This window comes from Phoca vitulina, unplaced genomic scaffold (genome assembly GCF_004348235.1).
Source record: "Phoca vitulina isolate PV1807 unplaced genomic scaffold, GSC_HSeal_1.0 scaffold57, whole genome shotgun sequence".
Taxonomy (NCBI): Eukaryota; Metazoa; Chordata; class Mammalia; order Carnivora; family Phocidae; genus Phoca; species Phoca vitulina.
Genome location: NW_022589760.1, coordinates 644,909 through 665,986, shown reverse-complemented (window position 1 = coordinate 665,986; position 21,078 = coordinate 644,909). Strand labels below are relative to the sequence as shown.

The 21,078-nt window shown below is 43.0% G+C and overlaps 3 protein-coding genes across 4 annotated transcripts; 2 read left to right on the top strand and 1 right to left on the bottom strand.

The window, feature by feature from the left end:
• Positions 1–1,095: 1,095 nt before the first annotated feature.
• On the top strand, positions 1,096–3,893 carry LOC116623130 (60S ribosomal protein L36a-like). The gene is made up of 5 exons (XM_032390042.1): positions 1,096–1,206; positions 1,624–1,729; positions 1,923–1,990; positions 3,321–3,443; positions 3,734–3,893. Exons 1-5 carry the CDS (start codon positions 1,096–1,098, stop codon positions 3,752–3,754), a joined length of 429 nt encoding a protein of 142 aa, XP_032245933.1. The 3' UTR covers positions 3,755–3,893.
• Positions 3,894–5,014: 1,121 nt separating this feature from the next.
• GLA (galactosidase alpha) lies at positions 5,015–13,893 on the bottom strand. Its single transcript, XM_032390041.1, has 7 exons — positions 13,646–13,893; positions 10,711–10,885; positions 9,539–9,716; positions 8,891–8,982; positions 7,271–7,432; positions 6,667–6,864; positions 5,015–6,094 (listed from the first exon to the last, which is right to left on the bottom strand). Exons 1-7 carry the CDS (start codon positions 13,837–13,839, stop codon positions 5,831–5,833), a joined length of 1,263 nt encoding a protein of 420 aa, XP_032245932.1. The 5' UTR covers positions 13,840–13,893; the 3' UTR covers positions 5,015–5,830.
• A 229-nt stretch (positions 13,894–14,122) lies between these two features.
• HNRNPH2 (heterogeneous nuclear ribonucleoprotein H2) lies at positions 14,123–19,747 on the top strand. Of its 2 annotated transcripts, none has more exons than XM_032390038.1 (2): positions 14,123–14,251; positions 18,067–19,747. In XM_032390038.1, the coding sequence occupies exon 2, from the start codon at positions 18,120–18,122 to the stop codon at positions 19,467–19,469; it is 1,350 nt and encodes a 449-aa protein (XP_032245929.1). In that variant the 5' UTR covers positions 14,123–14,251; positions 18,067–18,119; the 3' UTR covers positions 19,470–19,747. The 2 variants fall into 2 exon arrangements, with proteins under 2 accessions (XP_032245929.1, XP_032245930.1); XM_032390039.1 differs by having other exon boundaries at positions 14,124–14,239.
• Positions 19,748–21,078: the final 1,331 nt, after the last annotated feature.

Below are 21,078 nucleotides of genomic sequence, written 5' to 3'. Positions count from 1 at the left end.
CCTGTGTTTGTATCCTGGCTCCACTAAATACCATGAACATTGGGCAAAATGTTGACTATCCTAAGGCCTCAATTTTCTCATCTGTAAAATGGGAATAATAGTACCGCCTACCCCCTAGAATTACTGTGAGAATTTTATGAGACAATCCATTTTATTTATTTTAAAGATTTTATTTATTTATTTGAGACAGAGAGCATGAGAGAGGGGAGGGTCAGAGGGAGAAGCAGACTCCCTGCCGAGCAGGGAGCCCAATGCGGGACTCGATCCCGGGACTCCAGGATCATGACCTGAGCCGCAGGCAGTCGCTTAACCAACTGAGCCACCCAGGTACCCTGAGACAATCCGTTTTAAATACTCAGTACCCGGCAGTCTTTCTCTGCTAGACTCTTGAAACCTAGCACATGACTTCTGCCAGGTATGTAGGGAAGGGAAGAGCTGCTGGATACTTTCTATCTCTTGGCCTGTTGATGGCTATTGTGCGAGCTGAACAGTTTCATTGTCACTTTTCAGAACCCAGGGCAGCCAACTTGCTCCTTCAATAAAAGGGGGCTGCTTGAATGCCGACCGTTGGTACTATTTTACAAAGTACTTTGTAATTATACACTTATGAGATTATTTGATCATCGTGTCCCTCCCCTAGAACAGTGCCCAACACAGAATGGGAATTCAATGAACATTTGTTGAATGGACCAGCCAGCCATGTGATAAACGAATGAGAGCACTGGCTCCCTCCAAGCCTTCAGTTAACCAGCAGTTCACGGTCGAAGAAGATACTCCCAGTGTCCTTGATGGGAAACAGTAACGGAACCTGGGTGTGTAGGGCCCCTCCCTTTGATCCTAGTCGTCCCTTCTCTCGGAGATAGAGACAGGGACGCCCGAGGGTCTAGAACGAGCACTGCTTCCCTCCTTTAACGCTGCTACCTAGCGGCGTCCGCCAGAAGTGATGAAGTGAGGAAAAGCTGCAAAGCTGGAGAACTCGAGCAAGCCGAAGCTAGGACCCGCCTCAGGCCGAGCCCTTCCTTAAGCTCCCGCCCGCGGCTCCGAAGCGAGTCCCCTCAGCCGCCAGAGGGCGGTGCTCACAGAGTCTTAGACTCTATGGTCATTCTCGCCGACTCCCATGAGCAAGAGCGACCAGAAGCCTCCTATATACTTTCATTTCCGGCCCGGCCTCTTTCTTTCCGTGCCGATAGCGCTCCCGCAAACATGGTAGGAGCCGGGGGAGCGGGCCCGGTAACATCCAGTTTAATCTTTTCGCCCATTTTGACCGAGGCCGTCCCAGGCTGGCTTTAGGCCCACGTGTGGACTCGTTGTACCAAAGAAACCCATTGTTGCCGGGGTCGACCCCGAAGGCACTGGGCTTCGGGGCCAGGAAATGAAGTGATGGGATCAAAGAGGTAGACTTAGCCGGGGGTGGAGGGGACGTGCGCGCGCTCCACTTCGGGGCCCCGCGGAGGCCGCTGGACCTGAAGCACGTGCGGCTGTACCAGCTTCTGGTCGAGTGTTGTGTGCTAGCGAGCGGTCTGAGAGTCGAGCCCTCCTGGGAAGTCTTGGCTTCAGCTGGGTCGGTTAGGGCGTTGTGCAATGGGTATCTGATAACGCCGCGCGTTCTCAACTCTTTCCTAGGTGAACGTTCCTAAAACCCGCCGGACTTTCTGCAAGAAGTGTGGCAAGCACCAGCCCCACAAAGTGACACAGTACAAGAAGGGCAAAGATTCTCTTTATGCCCAGGGTAAGACGGTCTATACGTAATGCGGTTTTAACCATTCGGGAACTCCTATAATACATGAGCAGCCCCGTGCGCCCCCCCCCCCCACCTGGGTATTGTTATTTCTGCTGGAAAACCCAAGATAAAACGTGTAAGAAGACTTTTCCGTGTGGCGGGTGTGATTTATTATACCTAACAAAGGACTTGGTTCTCCCAGGAAAGCGGCGTTATGACAGGAAGCAGAGTGGCTATGGTGGGCAGACTAAGCCGATTTTCCGGAAAAAGGTTAGTCGTAATTACTATTTGCCATGCTTCCCACTTACTGTGGTAAAGACCTTGCATTTTTCTCCAGCCCACACTTGCACAGTACAGGTGTGTGTTTTCAGTTTCAGTGAAGTTCTCTGCCGGTACCTGTCTACATCTAGTAGGCAGTGGAGCTCGGAGTGCAGCCCGGGTCGGACTCTAGTCTACAGTCCTGCACTGTCTCGGTGTTCCATTTTTTTTAGTCCTTCCCTTTTTGAAGAGGCAAACATCAAGTACAGGAATGTGCCCTGACTTCCTAAGGACTGAAGTTTGAGTACAGCAGTGAATCCTTTTCCTTTGCCCTGTTCCCCTGTTGTACACTAGTGAATCCTTAGCCCTTGCTTGCAGTGAGAACTGCTCTCTTACTTTGCTTCTCAGTTCAGAAGCCTGCAGTCTGCTACCTATCTGGTGAAGTTTTAAAAGCTCTTTAACATCCTTATGTAGGCCTTCCGCTGCTCTCCTGAATTCTCTTGTCATTCAGTCATCCAGGCCAAATGAGTTCCTGTTCTGCCCTAGGTGATTGGCTACACCTTAAAGTACACAGTGCCTGGAATAGCATTCCTATGAACACAGCATTTCTTTTGTTTGGCGCTTTGCTCATTCAGCCTTGTTCCAGAAAGTACTAAGGAATAATGTTAGTGTTCGTTTAGGTGCCGGAAATGGTTTGATCTCAAGGTGGTAAAAGGAATGCCAGATCACCTTTTCACATTCAGCTAACTTGTTGAGAAGGTGGGAAGATTCTGCTTAGGCTTTGGCTTTTCTGAGAACTGTGAACGGGCAGAAGTAGAATTCTGATTATAGGAGTAGACTTAAAAAGTTTATTAGTGTACCTTGAATTAAATAAATACAGTTGAATGGACGTAAATTGTAGACATAATTTTAGGTAGTCTCCAGAGAATCGATAGATCTAAAGTAACAATTATTAACCCTAGTGAGAAAGTTATGTTTAGTTCACGGTGTCGTACACTTGGTTGACCCATTTTTGGTTGTGGGGAGTACCAACTATGAGCTGGTGAAAGGCCACAAGCTCAAGGTGGTGCGATGAATGCCTGTTTGATAAGAAACTCTTTGGGATATTTGATGGGAATGGAGAATTTGATGGCAATTAGATAACCTTCTACTATTGCTATTAAATTTCCTCTTAAATGCACTGGTTTTTACGTTTCTATTTTCTCCCTATAGCTAAAGACAAATTGCCACAACTCGGTCATTTGCACAGCTTCTCTTTAAGTAGTACTTAACCCAACAGTCCTATTTTGAAGAAAGATTTTCTGCAGTGATTTATGAAGGGGTTGACTTCATTTTTTTCCAGGCTAAAACTACAAAGAAGATTGTGCTGAGGCTTGAATGTGTTGAGCCCAATTGCAGATCTAAGAGAATGCTGGCTATTAAGAGATGCAAGCATTTTGAACTGGGAGGAGATAAGAAGAGAAAGGTATATAATTATGGGTGGAAGGTGTAATCTTTTGGGAGAGGTGAACATTTCTCCCCACTTAATGATGGTGGAATCAGGAATGGGGCAATCCTCTTAAAATAACTAGATCCATAGCTGAAGGTATGAGGTTTTTGGTGTTGGTTTTGGCATGAGTAGTAGAGGGATAATGAGGAGATGTGACTTAATTAAAAGGTGGTGATCCCTTTAGGGGGCTAGACCGTGTACTTGAGAGAATAGAGGTTCTTTGCAAAATAAAAAAACTCACTTTTTTTTTTTCTGTTCCATTACAGGGCCAAGTGATCCAGTTCTAAGCTTCATATTTTGTTAATATTATGAAGACAATAAAATCTTGAGGTTATGTTCACTTCATTTGGTTGCAGTTGGTCTTTTAAGAGGGAAATAAACTAGTGCCATCAGTAAAATTCCCCTTGTGGGGCAGTTTATGCTTGAGGATTCTTCTGGGTACTTTGCTCATTTTGGATTGAATTTGATCTGGTTGAACTCACATCAAACATGGTGATTTTCCAATTTGGCACTTCAGTTAACATGGGGGTTTCATGGGATTCCTTTCGCTGTTAAGCAAGGGTTATTAGTTATCATGGGACATAGAGTCCCATGAAAACTAACAATTATATCCACAGTGAATGTAAAGTTTACCAAGAGCGAAATACTTACTCTCCTATACCCTTGCTACTTCAGTCATTTAATGAGGAATTTAGGCCCAGTTTTCTATGCAGAGCATTCTATATGTATTCTGAGTTCTCAGACTTAACTCTAACATTGCTCAAACCTTTTGATATACCCCCTCAGACTTCAAAGTAGACATAAATTCTCATGTTGAAATAACTGCAGAGGATATAATGTCTAGTGAATTAAGCTGCCCGGCAGAATTTAACAGGGATATCTGTCGATTTTTAAAGATGTCTAATCGTTGCAAATTTTACATCCTTTTCTCTTTGTATACTATTGTATACTTGATTCTTACTGATGTTCAGCTTTTCATACTTGTACAGCAAAACTGGAGGCGAAGTATATAAGCAATACATTTTGGTAACGAAGTACATCTCTGTGAGATGGAGCAGTTTTCTTCCAAATTGCCTTGTTTCCGTGGGTGATTAAGTCTGGGTTTGCCAGTTTTAGCAACTGATGATTACTCCTCCAATTTTATTGAAAATAATCGATAATCACCTAACAGGCAAAGGAATTGTTACAACATGCACTTTGTATTTTGAGGGCCTTTGTCCCTTGCTAATTTTGTGCTGTTGTGCATTCAGGCTGGGTGAGCTGCTGCCGTTGGTCATGTGGGAGAAGGGTGATTGTGAAAGGGGAGAGGTGATCAGCGGGCTTGAAGCTTTGACTACAGATTGGTCCTCCGGCAAATCAATGGTAGGAAAAGGGAATTCTAATGTCTGGAAATTCCTTTGAAATGATCCATTCCCTGGGGCACCTGGGTGGCTCAGTCACTTAAGTGTCTTGACTCTAGATTATGGCTCAGGTCATGATCTCAGGGTTGTGAGATGGAACCCCGCATCAGGCTCTGCGCTGGGCGTGGAGCCTGCTTGGCATTCTCTCCTGTACCACCCCCTTAAAAAAAATGATCCATTCCCATATACCCCAGTCTGAAGATCATTGCCTCATCACATCCTAGAGAGGAGGCAACTTAAAGGGGAGAGGGTGTTCTGGCCAGAGATCATAATGTATCAACTCTTGCTGGTGAAAGTAAGCCATGTGCTTTTGTTGGATCTAGAATGCAAACAACCTTAGGATTTGGAAACCTGTGTGGTGGAGTGTGTCTTGACGAGATGGTTCCATAAAAATTCAGTAATGTGGTCTCTTGGGTTGCTTCTGTAGGTTATTCCTGCTGGGCTATTTTTTGCCGTTCAAGTAGCTTTGTTTTTCTCCTCCCTTTGGGCTAAGATTGTATTTAAGCAGTGCCATCCAAGCCCCTCAGTAGGTAGTAGTTGGAAGGGTTAAAAGTCTGGGCTGAAATCTTGGCTGCAGTTTGTAGTGGATAAGTACCTGCCTCTGCTGTTGGTGAGGATTCAAATGGCTCAATATACTTAACACATCTAGAACAGTGCCTGGCACATTTTTTCAGTTTGTTTCAAAAGCTTTTCCCCAAAATGTTGTCTAAAGACACCTTTAGCAGTTTTTACAAAACTCCACTGAGGAAAATTTTATTGACCGAAAGGACAGCTAAAGTGGGAATGGAAGAAAAGGGAGACACCAGTGGGGGAATCACTTGGCAACAAAATACACATTTTTTTTTTCCTCTTGAAGTAGGGGCTTAAACTCAGGACCCTGAGATAAAGACCTGAGCTGAGATCAAGAGTCAGAAGCTTAACAGATGAGCCACAGGGGCCGCAACAAAGGCTTTTTAGTGTAGGCTAGGTCGCTGCCAGCCGAAGTAAAACGGTGCCTGTGGGATTTATCTTAGTTTTTAAATCTGAAGTCCACTGATAAAACCCAAGCTTTCTCTTCTCAGGCAGGAGCTGTGTGATCATGCAGTCAGGAATACAGGCCAACCCCTGACCCAGGGAAGCAATAGAGATGGTATGAAAACGAGGTCCACCAATCTCCTGCAGGTTTACCATAGCCACAGCCCAGGCTAAGTCCGACAGTGGGCGTTCCCACACCTCAATGTTGTCTTCCTGAAAAGTAAGCCAAGAAAATAGGTGTGATAGCTTGGTAACTAGCAAGAAGCTGCCTTGCTGGTACTGGCATTCAGTTATTGTCAGAACTACTGAGCGCTTCTAGGAAAAATTAAAATCCTACAGCATGCTTTGGAAATAAGGTAATGGTTAGCAAAAAAGGAGCCTCATTACTGATTATAATACGAAGATTAAAAGTAAATATTCTCAGCTCAGTTGGTTAAGCAACTGCCTTCGGCTCAGATGATCCTGGAGTCCCGGGATCGAGTCCCGCATGGGCTCGCTGCACAGCGGGGAGTCTGCTCTTCTCCCTCTGACCCTCCACCTTCTCATGTGCTCTCTTTCTCTCTCTCTCGCAAATAAATAAAATCTTTAAGAAAAAAAAGTAAATAGTCTCAAAAGACAAGTGCACATCCTTTTAACAGATTTAGGACCAGGACAATGGTGGTACTTGGGCATAAAGCCATTCCATCTTAAACACACAAACATTTGGATGAACTGTAAACTAGAAGGCAAAAGCGTATGTTCCTGGCCAATTCCTATTTTCTCCCATAGAACATTATTTACTGTACCTTTCTAAGCCGGTACCCCTGCTTGCCCAAGGGGTCCTGGTTGATGGCAATTACATCCTTATCCTGAAGGAGGGCTTTGGCTTGAGGGCTGATCTCTCGGAGGTCATTGGACATGAGTAACGGAGCGGCCATGATAGCCCACAGGGCCATCTGAGTTACCTGCTGGTCCCAGCTGAGGCCAAAGTTACCAATCACTAACTGGGACAAAGAAGAGCAAGAATTTAAATTAAAAAATGAAACATTTGGGGTGCCTGGGTGGCTAAGTTGTTAAGCGTCTGCCTTCGGCTCAGGTCATGATCCCAGGGTCCTGGGATCGAGCCCCGCAGCGGGCTCCCTACTCGCAGGAAGCCTGCTTCTCCCTCTCCCACTCCCCCTGCTTGCGTTCCCTCTCTCGCTGTGTCTCTCTCTGTCAGATAGATAGATAAATAAAATAAACATTTTTCAAGTTGCCTAGATACAGAAGCCACTTTCTGTGGCACCTTGCTGTGAGTACTCTCATGTAAGGCCTTATTCTAGGAATTTTCCCTTCTGATTTGCCTTGAAAAATCAAATAGGAAAACAGGTCCACTGCAGGGGCTTGAACAAGGAGGGCTCAGGTTCTTACCATATCTGGGTCATTCCAACCCCCTGGTCCTGCGACATCTACAATTCTCTTCTGGTTAGAAGATGCCCAGGCCAAGATACTCTTTACACTTTGCCAAGAATCATAAACATCCTCAAAATTTCTCCAGTGATTGCAGTACTGTCGGATTTCTGTGTAATTGGGCTGTGAAAACAGACATAACTCTTCTGTTTACTTTCTACTGACATTCTTGCAAGATGAAAACAGTCAAGTTTAAAGGAGGTACCAGTAGCCTCTTTAGTGTACAGATTAAAGGTCTCTATGAGGAGAGCTAAATCCCTATTATAATGGAATTTCATTGTAAGAAGTCTGCTTCAGAAGTAGGCCTTATAACTTAAAATCTCTCCTTAAAATGGCTTTAACACTGTTTATGCTGGAAATTTGCCAAATGGTAACTAAGTATCGGGATTATGGAAGATTTTTATTTTTTTCACAACTTACTGTATTTTCACACTTCCCTAAAATGGACATGTATCACTAAAATGATCTCTGTAAGTAAAAATAAAAGCTGCAAAATTACATAGGATATACAAGCATAGGATAAGGCAATCTGCATCCTAGGCACATGATTTATTAATGGAACGAATACAAGTTTGTAGATGGGGAGGGAGAATATCAGAGGTTTACGATGTTGAGAAAGAAGGGAGAGTATTTTGCAGAGATTAGAGGGGAAGAACAGGGATTCATTGTATAAGTAATTATTCAACACTTACCATAAGCTAGGGATACAGTGATAAAGTCAGACAAGGTCCCTGCCCTCCTGGAGCTTACATTCTAGTGGGGAGACAGACAATAAGCCAATCAACAAATAATTCCATACAGTGCTAAGCTCTTAAGGAAATTTAGCAGATCAGTGTGATAAAGAATAAACGGATAGAGTGCTGTTTTAGAGTAGAGAAGAGCTGTCTGAATATGTGGCATTTGGTTTGGGACTTCAGTGTTAAGAAGGAGCCAACCATTTAAAAATCTCGAAGGAACAATGTACCAGGCAAAAACAAAACCCAAGTGTAAAGTCCCTGAGGCAGCAGCAGGCTTGCAGTGTTTGAGGGACAGAAAGAAAACCCCGTGCAGTCATGGAAAGAGTGAGGGGAGGTTGGAGGCAGGCCAGGACCAGATCAATGGAGTGTGATTTTATTCCAAATGCAATGGGAAGCCAGTTAAGCAGGGGAGTGCTAGGATTTACATTTTAACAAGATCACTGTGGTGCTGCTTAGAAAATGGAGGGCAGGACCGTGGAAGCGGACCAGGCTGATGGTGCAGTCTGGGCAGAGATGATGGTGGCGGGGAAGACCAGGGTGGATGCAACCGAGATGGAAAGAAGTGGGCTGATTCAGGATGTGCTGTGTAGATAGTACTGATAGCATTGCTGGTGGATAGGCTGTGCACTGCGGAACAAAGGGAAGAATCAAAGATGACAATTTCCCAGATTAGACTCCAATTACAGCAGTGGAGAGGGTGAGAAGTGGTTGGATCCTGAGAGAGAGGGTAGGATGAGCCTGTTAAGTAAGGCTGGACTTTGAAGGAGACCCTTTGTCTCCTTTGTTCTCAAGTTCTGAAAATCTATCAGCAAGGCTCTGTTGGATTCTGTGCTCACTAGCTCACCTTACGAAAAGGCCACATATAAAGGGGCCACTCACAGGAATACACAATGCTTCTGCCAGTCCTGTTCAGGGCCAAGGACATACGCTTATAACCTGTATGAGAAAACAATGGGTGAAATAAGGGAAAGAAGGGAATTTCCAGCTGGCGCTGTGTATTTTAAAAAGAGGCTGCCTGGAAAGGCCGTGGTTATATCTTAAACCAGCAGCAGAGACAGGTGGCTGCTTTGTGATTAAATTGTGTTTAGTACCTCCCAGACTGCTGGGATTGTTCTCAGGAGGTAGTGTGGGATGGTGCATAGACTGAGGAAAGGCAGGAATGAAGATGCTCTTTTTTTTCTGGGACTGACATTCCAGATGCTTTCCCAAGTGCTGTTATGGAAAGTTACAATTACTATTTGTAATGAACTCGGAGCCCTCTTGAATGAAACGTGCACATTATTAGCCATGATTAGGCATGCATGGATTTTACATGCATGCATGCATGAATGCATGGACAAACTGAAAGAAAAGAAGAGATAGGAGCTCTGGCACATTGAGAATATATTTCCAGTATCGTGACTGAGCATTTAAAATGTGAAGATGAGCTCTTTGGAATGCTCCAGTTACCCTGGCCTCCAAGTTCCTCCCTTTGCTCATGGCTAAATCGTACCTTTTTCCAAATGTTCCACGCTGTCACAGTAACAACCATCAAATTTTAGCAGATCTACTCCCCAGTCAGCAAAGGTCTTGGCATCAATGTCATAGTGTCCAAAACTCCCAGGGAAGCCTGCACAGGTTTTATTTCCAACATCTGCATAAATTCCTAGCTTCAGTCCTTTGCTATGGACCTGAAATGAGAGAAAAGGATCACCACAGTACAAGGGCAATCGTGAAGTACAGAGAACCACTCTAGGCTGGGGGCACAGATAAGTATATTTCACTAGGTATCAGGGGCTTCTTTTTTCACAAACCCCCAAAATTATCCAGGTGAGTTAGCTGGGAGACAAAGTCTCCAATGCTGCTGAGTTCAAACTATATATGTAAGCTATGATACGGAACTAAAGGGAAAGCTATCACTCTCATCTTCTTCTGATGGGATCCTAAAAGTTGCCTTTCCATGGCGATGATACAATTATTTGGACAAAGACTCTCACCATGACCGTACCTTAGGCTCCTCTGTGCCCTTTTCTTAAGTAGGCCTCACGTTTCAGCAAGAATCCTGCTAAGTCATCTCCCTACCCTTGGTATCTGATCAAGTTCCTCATCCTCTGCCCTTCATGTCTAACTCCTTGGCCTGCCTGCCTTTAGCAAGAATCCTCTTGACCTTGATGTCTCCTCTTGGTAATTTTCCATCCACTGACACCCTCAAGTCTGCTCATTGACTATAAAACTCCACCTGTCTTTGTTGTATTTGAAATTGATCTTGGCTCCTTCCCCTATTGCAGTAGTACTGAATACATCTGTCTTCATTGCCTTTAACTAGTGTCCAGCTCTATTGCTCCTTAATTTCCAGAATATATTCCTTCTATCTTCTACTTTATACTACAATTGTAATAGCTGCTCAAAGCGTATGGAAATACATGCACACATGTCGAGAACCAAGTTCCCTTTTCCTCCTAGAGAATTCAGTGGTTTCAGCAAAAGGAGAACTTCTCCAAGATGGGCCTCAAGAGCTACCGCAAAACAAGGATCTGCTGATGGAATGAAAATTCCACGTGATAAGCCTTACAATTTGATATTCAGATAATAGCAGCTATTTTATTTTCTCAGTTTTTCTGAATAAGCTTCAGTACAAAAGTGCTTACAGTCTCCTGAATGAAAGAGAATCATCTATAAACTCACATAATCAGCAAGGCGTCGGATCCCACTAGGAAAGCGTTTAGGGTCTGCCTGAAGTCTGCCTTCTGAATCTCTTTTGGGAGCCATCCAACAGTCATCAATGCAGAGGTACTCATAACCTACATCCTTCCAGCCATCTGACTCCATGAGTTCTGCCATCTGCATGAAGAGCTTCTCACTGAAAGAGAAATTCCAAAAATTGTTGCAAATCATTAAACAAATGATAAGGCATCTTGGGGTTTTGCAAGTTCTTTCCACCCAGTTACTACCCAATTCAGTAGTAACCAGTGCAAGGTAAAATGGACTGGGCCCTTTTTTTTTTATTTCCCCCTGCCTGAATACTTCCACCCTAAGAACCTCAATTAGGAATGAGAAGTACATGAAATTGAAAAGGTAATTAGAACTAAGAAGAAAGTTCAGTAAAGTAAGAAACTACAAAGTTACTATAATCAACAGCTTCCTTAGATATCAACAATAACCTGTTTGGAAAAAAAAGATACCATTCACAAGAACAACCAAAAAAACAACAGAAAAACCTAAAATACTAGAGATAAATTTAAGACGTGCAGAATCCATATGAATAAAACTATGATGTTCCCAAATGATTTCAGTAAATGGAGAGACGTTATTTTGCTCTGGGATAAGAAAACTCAATGTTAAAACATATCTTTATACATTTTTAAATTAGGCTCCACGCCCAGTGTGGAGCCCAACATGGGGCTTGAACTCACGACCCTGAGATCAAGACCTGAGCTGAGATCAAGAGTAGGATGCTTAATCCTACTGAGCCACCCAGGCATCTCTTATACATTTAATAAAATCCTGAACAAACCCCAAAAGGACTTTTTAAGGAACTTGGCAACATGATTCAAAAGTTCACCTGAGAGAACACATGAACATTTTACAAAAGATAAATGAAGCTGGTATAGTACCAGTAGCATTAGAATATACAAATCAATGGAATTAGAAAGTTCTGAAAGAGATCCTTCCAGCCATCTGGTACCATGGAATCTAGTATATACATATTTTTTAAAGATTTTATTCATTTTTTGAGAGAGAGCATGTGTGTGCACACAAGTGGGGGGGGGGGCGAGGGGCAGACGGAGAGGGAGAAGCAGGCTCTCCACTGAGCAGGGAGCCTGATGTGGGCTCGATCCCAGGACCCCAGGATCATGACCTGAGCCGAAGGCAGACGCTTAACCGACTGAGCCACCCAGGTACCCCAGGAATTTAGTATATATTAAATGTGGCATTCCTTACAGGAAAATAAAGTTCAGGTGGACTAAAGATGTAAATATTTTTTAAAGATTTTATTTATTTATTCGAGAGATAGAATGAGAAAGAGAGAGCGTGAGAGGGGGTAGGGTCAGAGGGAGAGCAGAACAGGGAGCCCAATGCGGGACTCGATCCATGGACTGCAGGATCGTGACCTGAGCTGAAGGCAGTCACTTAACCAACTGAGCCACCCAGGCGCCCAAAGATTTAAATATTTTAAAAATCCATAAAAATGCTACTAGAGAATGTAGGTGACTATATTATCTTCAGGTAGATAAAGACTTTCTCAACATGATGCCAGAGCCAGAAATCATAAAATCCAACATAAGCTGGAACCACCATATTCATAATATATGACAGACCAAACACACATACACACACAACCCCAAAACCAAACCCAGAACATTTCAGCTAAAAAATAATTAAGTGGAAATAAAAACACCAGATTGGCAAAGTTTCAAAAGAATGACAAAAATGCAGTCTTGGCCAGGGTGTGGGGAAATAGACATTCTCATACACTGTTCTTGGGGATGTGCATTTGTAAAACTTTTCGGGAGGATAGTTTGATATGTAACAAAATAGTTTGATATGTAACATACCTTTGGATACAATAATTACATTTCTAAGGAAAGAATCTTACGATGTACAAGGATGGTTAACACAGCTTCACAGTAATAAAAAAAATTGAAAAGCTTGAATAGCTATCAACAGGAGATTGCTTAAATAAATTATATACATATAATTTGCATTTGTGGAGCACTTATTCTGTGCCAGGGAAACTTTATTTTCATTATACTCTTCTTTACCATCTACATTTTTTGCAATGATCATGCATTAGTTTTATTATCAGATATAAAAATAAGCCAACAACTACTTAGGGAAAAAAAAAAGGAAAAGACAAAAAGAAATATGTGATGGGAACTACATTCAGCATCCCAGCATTAAGCCTCCATAGCTTTGAACTGTGTCTGTGAGCATCTGTGATTTATCTCCATTTATTTTGTGCATCAAAGCCAAGAGAGGTTATTTTTGGGGTCTGGGAATGCTCAAAAATTTTTCCATATAAATTAATGGTAATTGCTTCTTCACTTTAAGCCATTCCCGCTTATGCAACACTCAACTTTTGGACAGCAGGGGAAACCTTTATAAAGTTCCTCCAGGTCAACCAGATTCTAGCCAGATGCCACACTCAAGGGCGAGGGGGTGGGGATATCTCAGAGACTCCCTGGTTCCTCTAAACTCCCTCCAGTTACAGCCAAGGAACCCCTGACCCCAAAAGCAGAAGAAAGAGCACGTGTCTTAGTTCTCTGTCTCTCCTACTCACCCCGGCTGTGGTCACTACCAGTGCCTGGCAGACAGAGGCAGGACAAGCAGTTCCCAAGAAGGGTCTGAACAGAACTGGATGGTGAATGGATCAAGTCCCTAGTTGGGTGATGCGGCACAGAGAGACGGAGAAGCAGGGGTTGCTGACCCGACTCCTACCGCAGGAGGGGTCACGCCAGACAAAGTTTAGGGCTAGTTCCCCACCAGGGTAGTTTGCTGGGGATAAAAAAGCAGCAGCAGTAGGGGAGCCCTCCCTCTGCGACCCTCCATCTCCCCCCAAAGAGAGACAGACAAACACACGGGAAGGCGAACGCAAGGGGGTACTCATTATCTCTCATACCTGATACAGGAATCCGGCTCTTCTTGGCAGTCAACATTGCACATGAAGCGCTCCCAGTGCAGCCAGCCCATCGTAGGGGTCATCGCCAAGCCATTGTCCAGGGCCCTGGCCCCAGGGAAGCTCCAGAGAACCAGGGCCAGGAAGCGAAGTGCCAGCAGGAAGCCCGGCAGCTGCACTTCGCCTTTCAGCTTCATCGCCACCTTAATGCAGTACAAATTTCCACCGGTGAAGTGGGTTTTTAAGTTTAACTTTAGAGGCGGACCAATCACCGGTGAGCTATTAAATAATGACGTTACTGTTTCTGAGGCAACTGGGACGGTTATCCCCGGAGGCGGACCAATGATCAGTCACGTCAAACGCACCGCAACCAATCACACTCTTCCTTTCTTGATATTGGCCCGCCCTGCTTCCATACCAGAAGGAAGTGCGGCGCTTTAGCGATCCCGAGTCTAAGCCGGGAGCTGCTCACGTGACCGAGATCTCACATGACGTAGGCGATCACGTGATCAGTCGCTTACGTGAGCAGAAGTAGTTCTGGTCGTCGTCTACCGTCTCGCTATAGCCGTTTGAGGGAAGAAGGAGGAAAATTATCCGGTATCGTTAGAGGTTGGTGTGTGGGTGGGAACTGGGGACCCGAGGGTGGTGATGATGAAGACCAAAGCAGGATCCGCGGGCCGCCTCCGCCTTTTTCGTTCCCCGCTTTCCCCTCCCCCGCTCCCCCTCCCCCCCCATCTCAGTGCCGGGAAGCCGCCTTTGCTGCGCCTGGTGGGGAAATGGTGGACGTTCGTGACTGTGTGTGTGTTTTTGTATATCTGTCTGTCTGGGCGGGTCTCAGGGGACCCTTAAGAGAAACTCTAAGGTGAAAATGCTTGAAAACCACGTCCCTGGATTAGGAAAAACAAATATTGAGCCCAGTGGCCGGAGTGCTGTTCCATTCAGGCACTTAGTCCCCACTGATTGTCTGTCTGTAGGGGGAGGCACCAAGTGAATTTTATCTGTAGAGTCACTTCTAGGCAAATGCTGCGTGCCTGACAGAGGCGCTCAATAAATGTTTTTACTGAATTGGATATTTAAATAACGTTTATTTTTGTACTTCTAATAACAGTCTACATGTTCAGTTTTGAACATTCAAAAAATAACAGTATACTATAAATTTAAAAAAATACACGTAATTCGTCACCGGGAGGTAGCTACTCAGCATTTTGGTGTATAAAAAGTATGTGTATAACACACATATAAATACACAATTTCTTAACCCACAAATGGAATCCTGGTTCCTACTTCAGCAACTTAGTCTTGGTGGCCTTCCCGGGAGATAGAGTAATGAAGCAGAATCTCCCTGCCACTACAGAGGGGATGTTAATTTCTAAAGTGCTGCAGTGACATGAAATGGGATTGGTCATCCAAGAGATAAGGCATGCAAAAAACCAGTCGGTAAATCTGTCACTCAAACCTGAAGATGGTTTATAGGGAGACTGTTATTTGCAGATGCAATGTGCCAGGCATATAATAGGCAATTAATAAATGTTGAATCCTCAGTGTAGTTTTATGGCAGTTATTAAACTTTGTACTTTCTTTCCAAGAGGCCCAGTGTTTCCAGACCATGTCAGACAAGCCATGCACATAAACAGAATTAGAAAACTTTATAAAAGCAAACATTTAAATTTATTTTTTGCTGAAATAAAATTAATCTGCACAGAAAATTAAGAATGCACAAGAAATTGAAAAAATAACATTGAAAAAGCCAGAAACCTGCCACTTAGAGCAATCACTATTAACATTTGCCGCACTCCCCATGTATATATATTTTTCTAACATTTTGTTCCAATGACTGATTTTTAAAAATTAAAACTATAAAGAAGTATATTGGGTAAAGAGTGAAAATCTATCTCACCCTACCTTCCAGTTCCTGTTTTCTCAGAACACAAATTTGTATTATGTGCTTTCAGATCGTCGTCTATACATTTACATACATATATACCTGCATGCTTATATTTTAAAATAAGTAGGATCATACTATGCATATTTTATTTAATACATTTTGGAAATCTTCCTAGGTCAGGGCAGATCTTTTTTCTTAACAGCTGCATAGGATTCCATTTTAAGGATAAAGTATATTGTAATTCATTCAGCCATTCCCCTATTGATGAATAGTTAGGTTTCTAATTTTCAGCCATTACTAACAGTGCAGTAACAGTGAACATTTGTGAGTATTTCTGTTGACCAGGTTCCTGGAAGGAATTATAGTAGGGTCAAAGGATATGTGAACATATGTTTTTTTTTTACACAGTTGAGATTATAAAGCAGCCGTGATCTTGGTTCATAAGATTATAGCATATGTAGTTCCTCATGTTATTAAATATTTGTATAATTTTAAAATTAAGTGTGTAATATTCTTTCTTAATAAAATACCTTTTGAAGAATATATAGCTCCATAAATCTTTGAATTTCAGGTCATCTCCTTAGGGCACATAATCTGAAATGGATTTACTGTATCAAAAACTGTGATACATGTTTCCAAATTGCTTTCCAGAAATATTGTATCTACTTTCACTCCTCTAGGAGTGTTCAAGAACCCTGAATATTAGCATTGGCTTATCCTCCCTGTTTAATTTTCACTGTCTTGGTGGGTGAAAAATGTTGATTAACTCTGGCTTTAACTTGGATTTCTGATGATTGATGAGGTTTTAACATTTCCCAGACAACTCTCCTGTATCCTCCCTCACATCTGTTTTCCCTCAGTATTTAATCTGTTATCAAGTCCCGCAGAATCCACCGCTTTGAATGCGTAGATCACATCTTTCCTTTCTTTTTTATTTTTTATTTTATATTTTTTAAGATTTTGTTTATTTGAGAGAGAGAGCGCGCGCACAAGCAGGGGGAGGGACAGAGGGAGAGGGAGAAGGAGACTCCCCACCAAGCAGAGCGAGGTTCCATCCCAGGACCCTGAGATCCTGACCTAAGCCGAAGGCAGCCACTTAACCCACTGAGCCACCCAGGCGCTCTCCTTTGTTTTTTTAAAAACTACTGTTGCCTTGGGGCGCCTGGGTGGCTCAGTTGGTTAAGCCTCTGCCTTCGGGTCATGGTTCCAGGGTCCTCGCTCAGCGGGAAGCCTGCTTCTCCTCCCTCTGCCTGCCGCTCCCCTTGCTTGTGCTCGCTCCCCTTGCTTGTGCTCGCGCGCGTGCTCTCTGTCTCTCAAATAAGATCTTTAAAAAAACAAACAAAAAAACTGCTGTTGCCTTAGGTGAATCCCTTATGCCTGCCTCATAGTGACTGGGTTTCTAGCTGATCTTGCTGGTGTCATACCAACCCCCTCTGTTTGAGTTCCACACTGTTGCCAGGGTGATCTATTATTTGAAAGGGCTCTGATTACATCACTTCCCTCCCCTCACTCCCTTGCCCACTTCCCTCTCCTCACTCCTTCACCCACTCCCCTACCCTCACTCCCCTACCCCAGACCCTTAGAAGGCCCTTAGTGTTTGTCTATCTAGTAAGGTCTTTGGGATCTTATGTCTACCTTGCCAGCCTTATCTCTCGCTGAGCCTCGTCCTATTTTATGCTCCATCCGTAATTTTTAAAATTTACTTGTGGATCCTTGAACTGGTGAGTCTGTTTTATTTAACAATTCTGTGCTAACTGTTAGAATTGACCAACTAGTACCTGTTTTATACCACCTTTTCACCCTGGCCAGAATTTTGTCATAGCAGGGATACTGTTTATTTGCCCTTTTGTCTTAATTAGTAAAGATGTATAATGCCCCTGTAGGACCATAAACCCTTTCTGGGCTTATTGATCCTTGTATCCCAAAGCCAAGTCCTGCACTTGGCAACTGAAAAATATAAAAGGAATGTGTGAATTTTTTCCATTTATCTCTTAGGCCTTAATATTTCCCTGATTTTATTAATTGGCATGAGTTCTTTATATAATAAGGATATTAATGTATTGGTGTAAGTATCTTATCAAGTGTACTGTTTGTCTTTTAATTCTGTTTAATCTTACCTTTGATGTAATGAAGTTTTTCATTTTTACGTAATCAGGGATAGCCATCTTATATTCACATCTTCCAGTGATTTTGTTGCTGTTAATTTTTTATGCCTTTTATGTTCTGTAATGTTAATACATGTTCAGTGTAGAAAACTTAGAACATACAGAAATGTCCAAAGAAAATATTCCTTTAATCAAGAAGTTCCCATAATCCTACTGCCCAGAAATAACCACTGTTAATGGTATCCCACACGTAATAGGTATTGAGTAAGATATTCGTTGGGTGAACGGATTAAAAATTTGGTGTAGTCTTTTTATTTATATGGATGTTTTAGAAAAAAGCTATCCATGTGAGTTTTATATTACTAGTTTGCTTTTTTTCCTCTTACTGTATCGTGAACTTTTTTCCATGACAGTAGTCTTCTAATTTTTTTCAGCTACACCGAGATTGCATCGAGCCAAGCTTGCCACCAAGAGCCCAACAGTCACCATGATGCTGAGCACAGAAGGCAGGGAGGGGTTCGTGGTGAAGGTCAGGGGCCTACCCTGGTCCTGCTCAGCTGATGAAGTGATGCGCTTCTTTTCCGATTGTAAAATCCAAAATGGCACATCAGGTATCCGTTTCATCTACACCAGAGAAGGCAGACCAAGTGGTGAAGCATTTGTCGAACTTGAATCCGAAGATGAAGTGAAATTGGCTTTGAAGAAGGACAGAGAAACCATGGGACACAGATACGTTGAAGTTTTCAAGTCCAACAGTGTTGAAATGGACTGGGTGTTGAAGCATACAGGTCCGAATAGTCCCGACACCGCCAATGATGGCTTCGTCCGGCTTCGAGGACTCCCATTTGGCTGTAGCAAGGAAGAGATTGTTCAGTTCTTTTCTGGGTTGGAAATTGTGCCAAATGGGATGACGCTGCCGGTGGACTTTCAGGGGCGGAGCACAGGGGAGGCGTTTGTGCAGTTTGCTTCCCAGGAGATAGCTGAGAAGGCCTTAAAGAAACACAAGGAAAGAATAGGGCACAGGTACATTGAGATCTTCAAGAGTAGCCGAGCTGAAGTCCGAACCCACTACGACCCCCCTCGAAAGCTCATGGCCATGCAGCGGCCAGGTCCCTATGATAGGCCGGGGGCTGGCAGAGGGTATAATAGCATTGGCAGAGGGGCAGGGTTTGAAAGGATGAGGCGTGGTGCCTACGGTGGAGGGTACGGAGGCTATGACGACTATGGTGGCTATAATGATGGGTATGGCTTTGGGTCGGATAGATTCGGAAGAGACCTCAATTACTGTTTTTCGGGAATGTCTGATCATAGATATGGAGATGGTGGGTCCAGTTTCCAGAGCACCACAGGGCATTGTGTACACATGAGGGGATTACCTTACAGAGCCACTGAGAATGATATTTACAATTTTTTCTCACCTCTTAACCCCATGAGAGTGCACATTGAAATCGGACCTGATGGCCGAGTTACTGGTGAGGCAGATGTTGAATTTGCTACCCATGAAGATGCCGTGGCAGCAATGGCAAAAGACAAAGCTAATATGCAACACAGATATGTGGAGCTCTTCTTGAATTCTACTGCAGGAACAAGTGGGGGTGCATATGATCACAGCTATGTAGAACTCTTTTTGAATTCTACAGCAGGGGCAAGTGGCGGTGCTTATGGTAGTCAAATGATGGGAGGGATGGGCTTATCCAACCAGTCTAGTTATGGGGGTCCTGCTAGTCAGCAGCTGAGTGGTGGCTACGGAGGTGGTTACGGTGGTCAGAGCAGTATGAGTGGATACGACCAAGTTCTGCAGGAAAACTCCAGTGACTATCAGTCAAACCTCGCTTAGGTGAAGGAACACTAAACACCTATTACAGAAATAAAAGCCCTGCATTTAATGGGGATTGTAGAATGAGAGTGATGTTTAGTATATCCAGTATGATTGGTAAATGGGAAATATCATTGATTCTGATCACTCTTGGTCAGCTTTCTCTTTCTTTTTCTTTCTTTCTTTCTTTTCTTTCTTTTCTTTCTTTCTTTCCTTTTTTTTTAAGAAAACAAAAATTAAGTTTAACAGTTTTGCATTACAGGCTTGTGATTCATGCTTACTGTAAAGTGGAAGTCAAGGTTTTACAACTTCAAGCTCAGTAATTTCAAACACTGAAACATTCATCTAGGGTATAATAACAACATTCAGTATTGACCATAACTGTTAAAACAATTTTAAGCTTTCCTCAAGTTAGTTACGTTGTAGGAGTGTACCTAAGCAGTAAGCGTATTTAGGTTAAAGCAGTTTCACTTATGTTAAATGTTGCTCTTATACCACGATACATTGAAAACTTTGGATGCATGTTGAGAAACATGCTTTTCTGTAAAACTCAAATATAGGAGCTGTGTCTACGATTCAAAGTGAAAACATTTGGCATGTTTGTTAATTCTAGCTTTTTGGTTTAATATCCTGTAAGGCACGTGAGTGTACACTTTTACTTTTTTTTTTTTTTTTTAAGATCTGGGACAATTTTGAGATGTAATATCAATACCTTAGGAGTTTGGTCATGTCGTTTGTATGAGATTCTGAGGCTTTGATTTAAATCTTTCCTTGTATTGTGATTTCCATTAGATGTATTGTACTAAGTGAAACTTGTTAAATAAATCTTCCTTTTAAAAACTGGAAAAATAATCTTGTACAGCGTGATTATTTTAATGTTCTGTCATATGAACCATTTCTTTTTTTGTTGTAATGTTCAATTAGCCAACATACAGTACCTTAGTTTTTGATATAGTGTTCAATGATTCATTAGTTGCCTATAACACCCAGTGCTCATCACAGCATGTGCCCTCCTTAATACCCATCACCCAGATACCACGTCCTCCCACCCCCCTCCCTTCTGTAACCCTCAGTTTGTTTCCCGGAGTCCAGAATCTCTCATGGTTTGTCTCCCTCTCTGATTTCCTCCCATTCATATGAACCATTTTTTTAAAAGATTTTATTTATTTATTTGCGAGAGAGAGCGCTTGCGTGAGCGCACAAGCGGGGGGAGCGGCAGGCAGAGGAAGAAGCAGACTCCCAGCTGAGCAGGGACACTGACGTAGGACTCAATCCCAGGACCTGGGATCATGACCAAGCCGAAGGCAGATGCTTAACAGACTGAGCCACCCAGGCATACAGAACCATTTCTTTGATACAAGTCCTCTGCCCTTGAAATTTAAATTGTTTTTTTTTAAATTTTCATAAGCACATTTAAAAAAATTTTTATAAGCACAAAAAGTATCTTTATACATACATTTTTGCATATATCAATTATTTCTAAACTATATGCCTAGGAGTGGAATTGCTGAGTCAAAGGTACCCACATTTTTACGGCTTTTGATTTGCATTATCAGAAAGATTATGGTACTTTGTGTTTGCACCAGGAGTATATGCCCCCCCGCCCCCGCCAGCCTCCTCAGTGATGCAT

Coding starts and splice junctions, on each gene's coding strand:
- LOC116623130 (XM_032390042.1), top strand. CDS start 1,096: ATGGTCATTCTCGCCGACTCCCATGAGCAAGAGCGACCAGAAGCCTCC. Junction 1,991..3,320: donor AGCCGATTTTCCGGAAAAAG/GTTAGTCGTAAT, acceptor ATTTTTTTCCAG/GCTAAAACTACAAAGAAGAT. Junction 3,444..3,733: donor GAGGAGATAAGAAGAGAAAG/GTATATAATTAT, acceptor GTTCCATTACAG/GGCCAAGTGATCCAGTTCTA.
- GLA (XM_032390041.1), bottom strand. CDS start 13,839: ATGAAGCTGAAAGGCGAAGTGCAGCTGCCGGGCTTCCTGCTGGCACTT. Junction 10,886..13,645: donor GAGCCGGATTCCTGTATCAG/GTATGAGAGATA, acceptor TTTCTCTTTCAG/TGAGAAGCTCTTCATGCAGA. Junction 6,095..6,666: donor AGGGGTACCGGCTTAGAAAG/GTACAGTAAATA, acceptor CTTACTTTTCAG/GAAGACAACATTGAGGTGTG.
- HNRNPH2 (XM_032390038.1), top strand. CDS start 18,120: ATGATGCTGAGCACAGAAGGCAGGGAGGGGTTCGTGGTGAAGGTCAGG.